The 13,295-nt window shown below is 37.1% G+C and overlaps 1 protein-coding gene and 1 long non-coding RNA gene across 21 annotated transcripts in view; one reads left to right on the forward strand and one right to left on the reverse strand.

The window, feature by feature from the left end:
- Nucleotides 1–13,295, reverse strand: part of BAZ2B (bromodomain adjacent to zinc finger domain 2B) — a 122,541-nt gene that overhangs the window by 8,240 nt on the left and 101,006 nt on the right. For 13 of the 19 annotated variants that reach the window (XM_032115432.1, XM_032115431.1, XM_032115430.1 and 10 more), the window contains 7 exons: nucleotides 8,546–8,789; nucleotides 6,857–6,919; nucleotides 5,488–5,632; nucleotides 2,203–2,864; nucleotides 1,416–1,692; nucleotides 1,102–1,257; nucleotides 471–631 (listed from right to left, as the gene is read on the reverse strand). In XM_032115432.1, the coding sequence (XP_031971323.1) occupies nucleotides 471–631; nucleotides 1,102–1,257; nucleotides 1,416–1,692; nucleotides 2,203–2,864; nucleotides 5,488–5,632; nucleotides 6,857–6,919; nucleotides 8,546–8,789 (1,708 nt within the window). The remainder of the gene's footprint in view (nucleotides 1–470; nucleotides 632–1,101; nucleotides 1,258–1,415; nucleotides 1,693–2,202; nucleotides 2,865–5,487; nucleotides 5,633–6,856; nucleotides 6,920–8,545; nucleotides 8,790–13,295) is intronic. The other 6 variants (XM_032115443.1, XM_032115442.1, XM_032115441.1 and 3 more) reach the window with 1 other exon arrangement.
- Nucleotides 2,329–13,158, forward strand: LOC116446943. Of its 2 annotated transcripts, none has more exons than XR_004241453.1 (2): nucleotides 2,329–2,416; nucleotides 3,034–3,837. It is a non-coding gene; the product is annotated as an uncharacterized LOC116446943 (long non-coding RNA). The 2 variants fall into 2 exon arrangements; XR_004241452.1 differs by lacking the exon at nucleotides 3,034–3,837 and adding an exon at nucleotides 9,023–13,158 and having other exon boundaries at nucleotides 2,330–2,416.

The raw sequence follows: 13,295 nt of genomic DNA on the forward strand, positions 1-13,295 counted from the left end.
ATTCCAAAATCCAGAGAATTCTTAACTCTACCACACTCATAACCATTACATCTTCTCCATGTCTGCACAATATTCAAGCAAATTATTCTGATGCACCTGTAGGCATTTCTGAAAGCATTAAACAGCAACAACCACACAAACCAGGCAGAACTGTGGCAAACCCCCTGAGAGTTAAGCAGTCTATATGAAATACAATCTTTGCATTCAGAAAAGCTTAACAAAACGTGCACCGAACTGCACTGTAGGAGAACACTCTCCAGGAACTGCCATTCTGAGCATCTTCAGCTGAAGACTGAACTGCAATAAAACGTTTCAGACACAAATCTCCAGGATACTGCACAGTGTATTTGTTTCATTTGTAGGCAATTAAGATGGAGTAAGAAGGCACTTACCAACACACAAGGATTGCTATCTGCTTTAAATTCTTACCACTTGTTTTAAAGAGACATTTTACTGAAAGTTGGTTTTACCTTAACTTGTAAACTAGCTGATGCAACTCTCCTCTCTAGATCTTCCACCTGCTGAAGAATAGCAAGATCCATCTCCATAGCTTGTTCTTCTACTGACCAGTTTTCCACAACATCCCGAGTTACCTGGTTATCTTCATTTTCATTGATATCAATAATTGCAACTGTATTTGAGAATCACATTTTTATTATTTTAATTAGCATTACAACTGCACTGGTAAATTCAAGCTGATTTACCTGTCACTCCATTTAAATGCTGAAGAACTGTTGTAAAAGTATATTATTCTTAAAATACCCAATATGGACAACAAATTCTGTATGCTTTCAAACTTGCAATTTAAAGGCAAGAAGGGGAAGGAGAGGCCGAGTGTTACAAAGATGGAAAGAGCTTCAGAAGGTTACCAGAGCTTAAGAAGGTTACTTATATCACTAGAACTATTTATATTTAATGGCATTTCTCCAATCCAGTAACTTTCCAGAACAAGGCTGGTGAAAAGGCAACTACAGATAAGGAGACATTTACCTTTTTTGTCCAACCATTACTTTAACTCTCCTGCTAAACACATCTCAAAGAGCTCTATGCCAGTTATCTGGTGCCCCAACACCATGTGTAACATAAATATCAACTACATACCATCCTTGTTTTTGATGCAGGCCAGAGTGATATAATCCATGTGTTTCTGTATTTGCTTCTGTAAGGCCTTTTCTCTTATTCCCCTGAGATGCAGCACTTTAAGCAAAGATTTTAGGTCCTCTGGATCAGTAATCCTCCACCACCCATACTGCATTTCTAAATCAAGACAAGCATATAAACACTCTGCAGGTGCTTTTTTTATGTGACCACACATGATCAGATTAGAAAATCAATAGGCAAATCATTTAAAAAAATAATGGTGACATCATAGAGGCACTGCAGAAATTATCATCTTATTGTTGCATTACACTTACCTTCTGGTATAGGCTTTGGGTTAGGATAATCTACAGGTTTGGCTACTTCAGCTGCTGTAGAAGGGGCAGAAGCTATTTTTTCAGCTTGTAGTGCTGGTGATTCACTTTTACTTGCAGGAACACTAGATGCCAAGAATGAGTTACCATTCACTTCTGATAATCCCAACCCTGATCCAAGGGCAGGTAAAGGAGATGGAAATGGAACATTTGAAGTAAGAACTCCTGTAGGCCATCCACAAAACTGAAGTCCCATTATAGGTAGTCCTGTCTTCATCTGCTACAGAGCACAACTACCATTACTATAACCAAGAAACCTGAACTATGATAAGGATGCTATTTGTCAAACAATAATCAAGACACAAAGAAAGCCTTTACTCAGTACTTCAATTAGTTTCAGAAAAACTAATAACACTGACATGTAATACTTCTTATTAGGGCCCAGTTAATGCTAAAAAACAATAGTTTTCAGAAGTAGGGTTGGGTGTGTTACACTTCCAAAAACTAGTTTTTATTTACTTGCTTTTCATTTAATACCAGGAGCCAACACCCTAAAAGCCAAATTAAACTACCGAAATACACATACAAAATATCATACGTTGGCTTACTTGACACATTGTAACCTAGCATTATAAAACTTCTGTAGTCAGTTACAAACATTTAGAAATAGAAAAAAAGATAAAGAAATGCAGATATAATGATCACAGGTCTGTGAAATAATTTGTCTAAAGAGACATCCTGCCCAAGTAAGCTCTGCAAATTCAAGCTATTCAAAAATTAATTTCTTTACCTGCAGTGGTGACAATGCAAAAGGACTTAATCCCATAGGGCTCTGTGCAGAGGTCGAGCCCAGAAGAGGAGACGGAACAGGTGATGGTGACTTTGATGGTGGATGTGACTGAGGAGTGAGCGGAGCTGTACCAGCTGCTGTGTCCACGTGGGTCACCGAGGTGTCATCGCAGGGCACCCGTGGTAACAGGCTGAACCACTGCCTGCTCTTCTCAGTAAGAGTCTTTAACAACTGATCATTTGGAATTAGTGGAGAACTGTAAAACTTTCCTGTCCCACTTGCATTAGGACTGAAAAGACTATTAGAATCAGACTTCTCAATGGAGCTTTGCGATGCAGGGGGCTGCAGACTGCAGAGAGAGTTTTTTGAGTTACTTGGGTAAGATAACGTGCAGCCATTTGCTGCACTGCCATTAGGTTTTGGGGATATAGTGTCAGACTCAGGTGGCATTTTTGCTACCTCTAACAATTTACTTAATTTTGAAAATGATCCAGGCTTTTGTAAAAACAGGTTAGTACTGTCCTTTTCTTTCAAATTTTCCTTTTGCTCATAGTGAGTTGTAGCTAAACAATGTAATTTTTCTTCTGTTTCAAATTCTTCTTTGATATGCATACTTTCTTCCTTTTTTAACTTCTCTTTTTCTTTTGCAATTTCTTCTAGACCTAACAAGGTACAAGAAGCAGAAATATATTTACCTATAACAGATCAACTATTTTACAAAGTTTTTATAATCATAGTTTAAATTAAAAATGACTTCATTTTTGGCTCAACATATGTTAGATTCCCATGTCTTTGCCACTGTTGTTAATGAAATCCCTTCTCACTTTACAGTGCACTGTGCAGAGGGAAACAAGTTTCTAGGGATACAAAGTTAAACACTACTAAACACCTCAAGGAAAAATCACCTCGACATGGCTAACAGGCTACCAGATTCACACATCTGAAGCATATGCCAGTGCCAAGTCTCTGAAAGGGACAAAATTTTGCCAGCTTTCTTTTTGCAAGACTCCGCATGGCTCATTGAAAAGCCCCTCTGGCGATATCAAGGGAGTCCAGCGTTGACAGCCCTAAGTTTATTTTTGCAACTGATCGTTTCATTAAGCACACATCCAACTACAAAATGGAGAACCAAAATTCCTGTTACAAAATCAAATCTTCCCCAAACACTGAGATAACATTAAACATTTTACTTCTTTTAATACAAATCATTAACAACTTTGACTGGGAAACAATGTTAACAGTCTCTGAAGTTTAAGACTCTTTCAAGAGCCACCCAACATGATGATTGGACCTCTCCATACAACTAAGCAGACAGCTAACATCTAAGCAATTTAAAGTACAGCAAGCAGAAGGTGATTAAAAAAAGAAGTTTCTTCAAACACAGGAGGTGCAAAAGATCTGAAGATCTACCTTTTACAAAAAGAAAAACCTTTTTTTTTGTCTTCTTTGGTCTACTAGTCTTTCTTAACCATTTCTCTTCTACCCTTATACTGACTGCTAACTTAGACAAAGACTAAGTATAAAATGCTGATAAATAAAGAACTGTTAGCATAAGGGGAAGGAGATAGAAAATCCAACTCCTTATTTTATGCTCATCAGATACTGCAGTCACAAATAAACACATGGCTTACAGTTCATGGCAGGTACATCTATAAATGTTTACTTGCTCCTGAAAAACCGTCATTTCTACAAAGAAAAGTACATTCCTTCCTATTAAAACTTCAAAATGCGTTTACACATTTTGGTGTAAACACAAAGCCAATGTACAGTTACAGTCTGTATCAAGATATAAATAATTTAAGTATCAGCATAAGCACGAAAACGGCTGCACGAAAGGGATAGAGAAGAATTGTTTAAATGGACAGATCGTTCAACACTTTGTGTCTCCTATTTCCAAGGTTTAGGTAAAGGAATTAGAAACAGATAAACTGCAGAATTTACAGAAAGAGGGCAAACTAAGAGCTATGGGGAAGAGGAGGTAGGGGAGAATTTAAGAACACAACTGTTTTCCTTTTCAGGGAGATGAAACTTTCACTAAGACAACATTAAAACAGAGGTTTGCCCTATGGCTCTTGGCTAAAACTTTTGTGGGGGTTTGTTTATGTGGGGTTTTTTACTATTTTAAGACAGGTAAGTGTATGTCAATTATTTTCTTTGTGTACCACTTCCAAAGCATTTGGGGGATTCATCTGGTTAAAATATAATGAAATACAGCAAACCAAGGAAATGCAAAGAGCACCTTCTGGATGCAGCTACTCATGAGCAAAGTAGTTCCTAACATAGAGCGTAAGTTAATGCAGAGCAGGAGACCGAGAAGGAAGTACTTTTTATGCTACCCATTTCAGAAAGATAACTTGATGATCAAGATTACATATGGGGAAGTTCTGTGGCTTATTTTTGGGCCCAAAACCAGGCTCAAATTTCCTACTATGCCATACAGTAACAGTTAATTAAACAGCTCTCTAGAATGATGCCATTCTCATGAGATCATGCAACTCTGATGCGCATCAGAATTTTTTTGGTTACTTTTTCAGGGGAAAAATGTGAAAGTAATGATGTTTTGGTTCATCTATATGAAAATTAGAAAAGGTTTTTCTGTGCCCAAAATGAAGGTTTATGTTTAAAAATTCTAATACCAACAAAGAAGTCAGATTAATACACAATTTCTGCATCTATCCAATTTAAAGTGTGTGAAAAAATCAACCACAGTTAATATACAACTGTCACAACCCCAAAATTACATTTTAGTCTTGGCAAAGTAATTTCAGCAAATGCTGGTTAAAGAAAGATCAATTGGTAAAATACAGACACTGAATCATGTGGTTGATTAGAAAACAAGGTACTTCACTTCATGAAAATAATTGTCGTATTTTTGCAGACATCTATCATAACTTCATGTACAGAATAATCTGTGCATTTGCAGAAAATGTAACAACTGAGAATGAAAATTTTTTTCTGCATTCTATGGCCCTCTTAATTTTCATACACAGAGGTCACTGGCATAGGGAAAGCTGAAACAGTTCAGAAAAAGTAAAAAAAACTTTGCAAGTAGGTAAATGTGAAAATGCATAACATGTAGAAGTGTAACAGCTGAAAACTTCCAAAATACCAATCCTCATTTTGAAAGGTATTACCTGCTCTTTCCTAACCAGAAAGAGATATCAGAGAAACACGTGAGTGGAGAGGTCTATTGACAGCAGTCTGTTGAGCATCTGGTTGAGGGTGAAGACCTTGCTGCACAATGCCAGCACCTCTGGAGATGGGCCATTACTTTATGGCTCTTACCTTCACCACTTTCCATGCCTTCTACAAAAATACCACCACACTGGGGCAGAATCCAGTACCGGCGCCTGTAACGATCCTGACCAAACATCATGGAACGCAAACAGTGCGAAGCTTCAAATAATTTCTTTCTGTACTGGCTTTGTTGCTATTTAAAAAAGGGAAAGCATTATAAATCAGTGGGGGAAAAAAAATCTCATTATTACAGAAAACATCTGGCTGCCAGACTGAAAGAAGTTCAAAGGTCAGACAAGGATGTCCTCTCAGAGATTCGGGATAGTGGTGTGTCTGTGTGTTGTGCTGTTCTAATCACAACTGCTGCCTTGATGATTTTACTTAAAAAGCTTCCTTTAAAAAAAAAAATCATTTAAAGTACTCCATGGCTCAGCCTAAGTTTATCAGTTTTCCTCTAAAAACACACTGCAATGGTGAACCCTGTCTTTTTAACCCTGACTCTCAAAAAGCAGTGGATCAAAGATTTCATTGCAGGAGAACAGCTGAAATCCTAACAGTTAAACAGCATCAGCAAATGGTAAACAGAGGCCCAAAGATAGATGATAGTGCAACTGCTGATAGGAGAGTAATGAGATATTTTAGCTGTTCATAAAAGAATGAGAACAACAATTCACAAAAATAAATTCTGTCTTTGAACATAACACAGCTCTTTGAGGGGGGCCAACAAGAACTTCAGTTTGTTTATTCAGTTCTTGTTCTGCTAAATTTGACACTGCTGGGAGTCAGGTGGAATCCTGGACTGCTAATTTACTGCAATTTGGAACATGAGAGAAACCAACACACAAAGTCTTAAATGACAAATTTTCTAATAGGAACAATAAAAACATGGGCCATGAGTACCCCCGATTAGAGCATTACATCTTTCTCATTTACACTTCTCTTCCTATTCTACTGCTGCTTCTTTCAAAATGTGAAGCCCAGACAGCTCTGTATTAGCTTGGAGCACAACTGCAGAAATCAGCATGCAAAGGAGGGCATGAGAACCACAATCCATTGTATAACTGAAGCCATTGCTTCTCATATACAGAATTTGTCATCACTTTCTAAGATCAACAAACACGAATATATCAAGCAGATCTGGATAAAGATTACATTACTTTTTAGTCTCAGAAGTGGAAATATATTATCAACTATTATTATTAACTGCCTTTTGAGTGACATCCACTTAGGGCCACCAGACTGAACTCAAAATTCAGGTGTCATGAATTGGAGCATCATTCATACTTTCACAAAACTAGAGTAGATACTTATTTCAATTTATATTAACTTGGAGCACTGAAAATTATGTTTAATATACTAACTCCTGACATCCAGTAACAACATTTGTAGAAGAAAAAAGACTAATGGTCTCTCTCACCTTTGTCAGTTTTTCGATCTGCTTCTCTAGTTCTTCAACACTTGCTGTCTGGTCCCCATCATCCTGTAATCACCAAATCTACTGTCACACCAAATTTATTTCAGGATAAAATCATACTACTATGTCTTATCATTATTACAGGAAAAAGATGTAACAGAAAATGAGAGGAAAATACTAAAGAGAACAAAAAGTTCAAATTGTGTGCTTGTGCAATATATTTCACTAGCAACAACATAACTGAAATGAGGATACACCTTGAATCTTTTCAAACCACCCCAGATGTGGACAAAGGAGAAAGCTCATGGCCAATTGTTTGCCGAAAACTGGAAGTAACTCAGTTTGTGCATGAACACAACACTGTAGAATTTAATCTTCATTTCTATGAAGCTTTTTAGATAGTCAAGATAATTTTAAGTGTTTCTCATGCATTAAATAATGGCATGTCTTAAAATCTTATCAGTAAGTCTTTGGTCAGTCCACATTTGTATTTTATTTCAATGTCTACATGAAATTGTAGAGCCAATTTAAATTACAACTCTGCTATAAAAGTTACAGCATCAATCCTGCTGATTTTTGAAGAGAAATGCACTCATGATGAAGTCCGTGGTTGCCTTCTTCTTGACTGTTTAAAAATGAGATTCTTTTCCATGAGAAGAGTTTTAATTTAGTTGAAGAAAATCTTTGGAGATAACAGTAAATTTCCAAAAGAATATGGCCAAAATCATCTGCACCATAAGATACAACTCTTGTATTACTTGGCTCTGTAAAAGTGTATCAGAATGAAGCCTTCTGAAAAACCACACAGAACACAAATGCAATGGAACTTCTGGTAGATCAGAAAATGAATTTCTGTCCAGTTACTGGAATTTTGTCTATGAAACACCCAGTGCACCAATACAGGAGATTATACAAGAGGGAAAAGGATTAAGGGATGGACTTGAGATTAGAAATCTAAATACTACTTATTTTTAATTCTGAATTATTTTTGAGAACTCTGGGCTGCTCCTTTAAGGTATTCTCTTAAATTCATACAAATTCTAGTACTTGAAATAAATCCAGAATAACATCACAAAGGGCTATTCCTACTCTAGAAATTAGCTATGTTTCTAATAAAGGGTGTATGCAAAGATCTGAGTTCACATATGTTGGATATATGCACTGTTCAAGCAGTCTTAAAAATCTTCAAACCTTGCATGAATGGATCATTTTCTGGCAAACAGAAAACACCCAGTGCAACACCAAGTGCACTAAAACGTAGTTCTATTGCTTGTGCCTTGTATCAGGTTCCATCCAGTGGAAGCCTGTGCATTTCCATTAAAAGCAGTTCAGCAAGCTAAAAATCATTCAGTGATCCTTCCTGTATTGTATCTGACACTGACTAACAGAATTTACCATCTTGTGATCAAATACAGTCAGGCAGTGACTACCTGGGAGAAGCTGTGAAAAAATACACAGGAAGGTCACTCAAGCTTCACAATAGAGAATGTTAAACATAACTTTACTCTTCTGTTTTTTAGTTAACAAAATAATAAAAACTAATAAAAATTTAAGAACATTGGAGGTAAGTTATTCTTCCCTCCTTTTCATGGCAACATTTTGGGGAAACAGTACCATATTACAGAAAAACAGAAGGAAAACAAGTTTTAGTTTATTGGCAAAAAAAATTTCAATATACTAAAAATTCCCTACCTCATCCTCACAAACTTCTGCCTTCTTTCCTTTTTTATCGTCTTTGTCTTCTTCATCCTCATCATCCTCATCTGCCTGATCATCACTGTCATCATCATCATCATCATCATAGTCACTGTCCCCTCCCTTCCGCCGGCGCTTGCGGCCAGGTGCGGGTGTCTCCAAGGAATGGGGTTCCTCGCCTCCATCCCCACTGCCTGCAGCATCTCTTTTACCAGTTTTCTTGGCATGAATGATTCTAAGCCTTAGAACACATGAGAAAGGGAGAAATTATGGATTATGTCTGTAGCATAAACATACCTCTCCTCCTATGAGATTGAAAGAAAATCATAGATGTCAGATTTAAAGTAGAGCTTCTGTTCTATCATGACACTGTATTTTCTCAAGATTCATTGTCACTAGTCAACAAGAAAAACTGAGGTTATAAAACCCCTTACAACTCTTGGTTCCGTTCTGAATAGACTTTGTTTCTCGCAGGTCAATTTTATTGTGTAACTGTCCAGAAGAAATGAAACACCGGAGGGATTTTGAGAAGTCGGGAAAGACGATATAGAAGAAAAAAGATAAAGAAGTTGAAATGGTTCTATTTAATGCATTTAAGAACTTGATGACAAAACACCTGTGTCTGAGGGAGTGGGGGGAAAGGCAAAAATCCTCACTTGGAAGTACGAAATTATATACATTGCATGGCAATGGCAATATTGGTTTAATTTTCTCTTTTTTTTTTTTTCAGATTTTTGTGAACTTTAAATATTATTTGACTTTAGGCCTTTAGCTGATCTTTTTATTCTAGATATACTTATTTTCTGGGGAATTTTAGTTACCTTAATTACTAAAGATTAATCAAACTGTCAATTTTCCTTTTATGAAAGAAAAGGGAAACTTACATACCAGTTATTATGGTTGTAGTAGACCTCCTTCTTCTATAAAACCCCTATAAGACAAGATTCCACACAGCAAAAATTACAGTTCCACCTATCAGGGAGCTTGCAGGCAAACATGCTGAACCACAGGAGGTGTAAATAGCCAGGCTGAACCAGTCACTTATCACGCAGACCAAAAACGCAACTGACTTAGAAGAGATTCATAAACGTGTAGAAAAGACAAAGATTTTGTAAGAGATGACTGAAGAAGGTAGGATGGGAAAAGCAGAACGGTAACGACAAACACAATTACCAGGACGTAATTTTTCCTTGTCGTACTCCTCTCTCTTCCCATCCTACAGAACAATATTCCATACAGCAAGTGGCTACAAGTACAATGAGTGCTGTCCAAGTACTGGCTCCAGGGAATACTGACAAATCTATTAGCCTTCTAAAATGCCGATAACCAGAGCCAGTCCTCAACAGCACAGACTGAAATGAAGGTGTCACTGTTCAACTGGGAGCAGCACTTCTTTTAGAAAAAGACTGTTAGCCAAGAAATCATCAAGGGGACTTGAAAACTGCTGGGCTTTGGGTTTGTTGTTTTGGTTTGGGTTGGGTTTTTATGCACTGGTTAATCCACTGGAGAATTTATAAAGTTTTATACATTTATTTTTCCAAATCAAGTGGATGTTTACCTGTTTTAATGATTTAAAATACCTTTTAAAAAAAAGAAAAAAAATCTCAGGCCTCTCAGTGAATTTAGAAGCAAATAACATTTTCATGTGTGGTGCAAAAACCCTTAGTGTCACTGAGCATCAATACCACTCAGGCGATTGAACTAAGTTTTTTTAGAAAACTAATTTCCTTTTTACCAGGATAACTTCAAGCCATCAAACCCTCTTCGTGTGGACTGGAAATTCCTGCCCATACACAGGAATTAACTACCAAAATCACTAGTCAATGACTGGATTGACTGCTGCAGCACTGGACAAATTTAGAGACAATTTACACTAAGATATAAAGACAATTCAGTAATAAAACTGGCAAGTGAATGTTCAATGACGTGCCAACACCTCTTTCATATACCTAAGGGGAGTGAGAAGAAACAAAAAAGGCTACCTGTATTGAAAGCAAAACTAAAGATGTAATGCTGTCAAGCATTAAAGGAAGCTTCCACGATACTGCAAATTATCAAGGATGTAAATGAACCAAAGATACTCTCCTTTGGTAGCACCACAAGCATAAGAAGGCAGCAGTCCGTACCCTAAGCAGAGGCAGAAACCAATGCCAGTGTAACTTTTAAAATGTTTGGTTATTTCAAGAAGCAGCATAATTTTTCTGTTGCTACCTACGCATGGTTCACTAAGAGAAGAAAACCCTCACTTAGGAAACTGTTCTGTCTTTCTCACCTTCAGGTATGGACCAAACCTGCATCTGCAACTGCTGAGAGAATTATAAAGTCTACTGTCCTATAATAAGAGTGGGTGGCCCATCAGAGAACCATATGGCTGACTTAAGCCTGCTCTAATCTGATCTATAATGTTTACTAAATCACAGAAGGAAAATTCACCTTCTGACTTAGCTTTCATGCCTTCCTCATAATTTCTGCATGTAAGTAATGGTAGTACCAAGGCAAAGAAATTCTGAACATTTTACTTTTAATGTACTTTTAACATATTTCACCTTGCATCTCAAAAAATGGAAGTTTTGCAAATCAGCATTAGCATCTCCTACCCAAACTCAAGGTGTAATTTCTCCCTTTAGTGACGCTGCTTTTCATATACCATCATCATTTACAGTTGAAATGGTTTCATTCAACAGAAATTAACTTAGAGCATACCATAACACTGGCATGTTAAAAGAACATTGCTGCACAAGTGAAAAACTTGTTTCAAGTCTTGTAAAAAACCAAATTATTACCTAATTCTTTAAGAGGATGTATTTAATTTTTCTTCTGTTTTATATTGATCGGGCTACAAAAGAGATGCCAAAGAGAAGACATGTAATGGAAAAGGAGATGCTGAGACTTTGATTATCTAGTTTAAAAAAAAAAAATCACAGAATTATCTCAGGTGAGACAGTCTTCTGACCACAGCTGCCACACAGAAAGCACAAAGAAAGGTCAATTGACTGTATGAGACAGGTGCCTTTACAAAGAAAGAGATTAGTAGCAAGATTCACATCTAAATGTGATAAAGAAGGAATTAGATGCAAACTCTCATTAACCATCAGCTAAGCAGAAACAGTCCAGGCAATTCAGAATTCAATTTCTAACCACATATATTACACTTATTAAGATCCTTGAGGGAAGGAGGAGAAGGGAAGAGTGGGGAGAGGGAAAGCATCCCTTAAAACAAAATACAGTGATTCCCTTTTCCAACCTGGGATTTTATTGTTGCTTATTTGTATCCATCAAGCACAGGCTTTTGTATTTATTTTTGCCCTCCTCCCCAGCTGAGAAGCTTATGTCATTAAAAAGTGAGAACATAAGCACAAAAAATATCCCTAATCAAACATATCTGATGCAGATAGAATCTTTTCTCATCCTACTTGAATATACTTCCAGGCAGCCTGGACACAGAGGTTTGAAGATTAACATCTGCAAACACTGGCAAGCCAGGCTGAGATCAAATAAACCCATTCCTCAGCCTCCATTATTCATCCCCTACAAGAGGGGCATGTGCTGAGGGGCAAATAAAGGTCTGTAGGCATGTGAAAAGAGGCCACAGCTGCTGATCACACAGTGAGTACTTGACTAACCAGGTATTCCCATGCAAAACTGTTCGGGACCATGATGCTTAAAAATTAGACCAAGATGTGAATGGATGGGGAAGGTAACGTGCTAGAATGAAGTGTGGAAGTAGAAAAAAAATAGCAAAAAGAAGACTGAGGTTTAGGGATTTCTTTTCAGAGAAGCCCCAGAACAGCTGTAGGGGTTTATGGAAAACACAATTGACATAATAAAGAAGAAAACATTGTTTAAAACTGATAAAAGAAGGGTCTTCTAAAACCTTCTTGGAATTCATCAGAAAAACAGTGGAAAACTCAAAAATTTTGAATCAAAGATGAAAGAGATGAATCACGCCCAGTGAATTCAAAGAAGCAAAAGAGCAACACTTCTGAGCTTTGCTGCAATACTTGCACTCGAAAATAGGGAGAGCACTACTGGAACCTGAAATCCACACATGATGGAAAAAAACCAAGAAATGATTGTAGCAAGCAGGAGGAGCTTGGAACTTCCGGGTATTATGCTCACTATTTGAAAGGAAAGAAATTAGAGATTATAAGGAAAAGAGAAGATCCTACATCTACAAGTACTTACAGTTTGATGGAGGGAGAGAAAGACTAAGCAGGCCCTAAGAAGACAAGGACAGGGAAGGGTCCCATTTTGCTAATGGTAACTTGTGGCTACATCAGAACTTAAAAAAAACTTTTTAAACTATATCCCATCAAGAGGATACAGATGAAGACAGAAAAAAAGTATCTGGGTTATCCTAAAGGATAAAATACATTAACTCTGTGCAGACTGGGATTTGCAGTATTAGTAGAGAATTTCTTTTTATTGGTCTAATTTTTTCCTCTACCTCCCTCTTGTCCTTCTTCTTTACTTCTCTCCTTCTTCCTTCTGAGATACATTAAAGGGAAAAAATGGAGACATAAGATTAGAAACACAAGTACCTAAAGCAAGGACTAAGAAAGGATTTACCATTCCTAGCAAGAGGTAAAGATGACAAAGAAAAAAAAAAAGCAGAGTCTGGCTATGCATTTTTACCGCCTGTGATTCATTAACTTTATGCCGTCCAGCTTCCTGATGGTTGGAGCCAGTATGCTTGCTGTATGGAATTTTGTCTTGTAGGATGGGAGAACAGTGAATATGAAACTGA

The sequence above is a fragment of the Corvus moneduloides genome, chromosome 7, assembly GCF_009650955.1.
Source record: "Corvus moneduloides isolate bCorMon1 chromosome 7, bCorMon1.pri, whole genome shotgun sequence".
Lineage (NCBI taxonomy): Eukaryota > Metazoa > Chordata > Aves > Passeriformes > Corvidae > Corvus > Corvus moneduloides.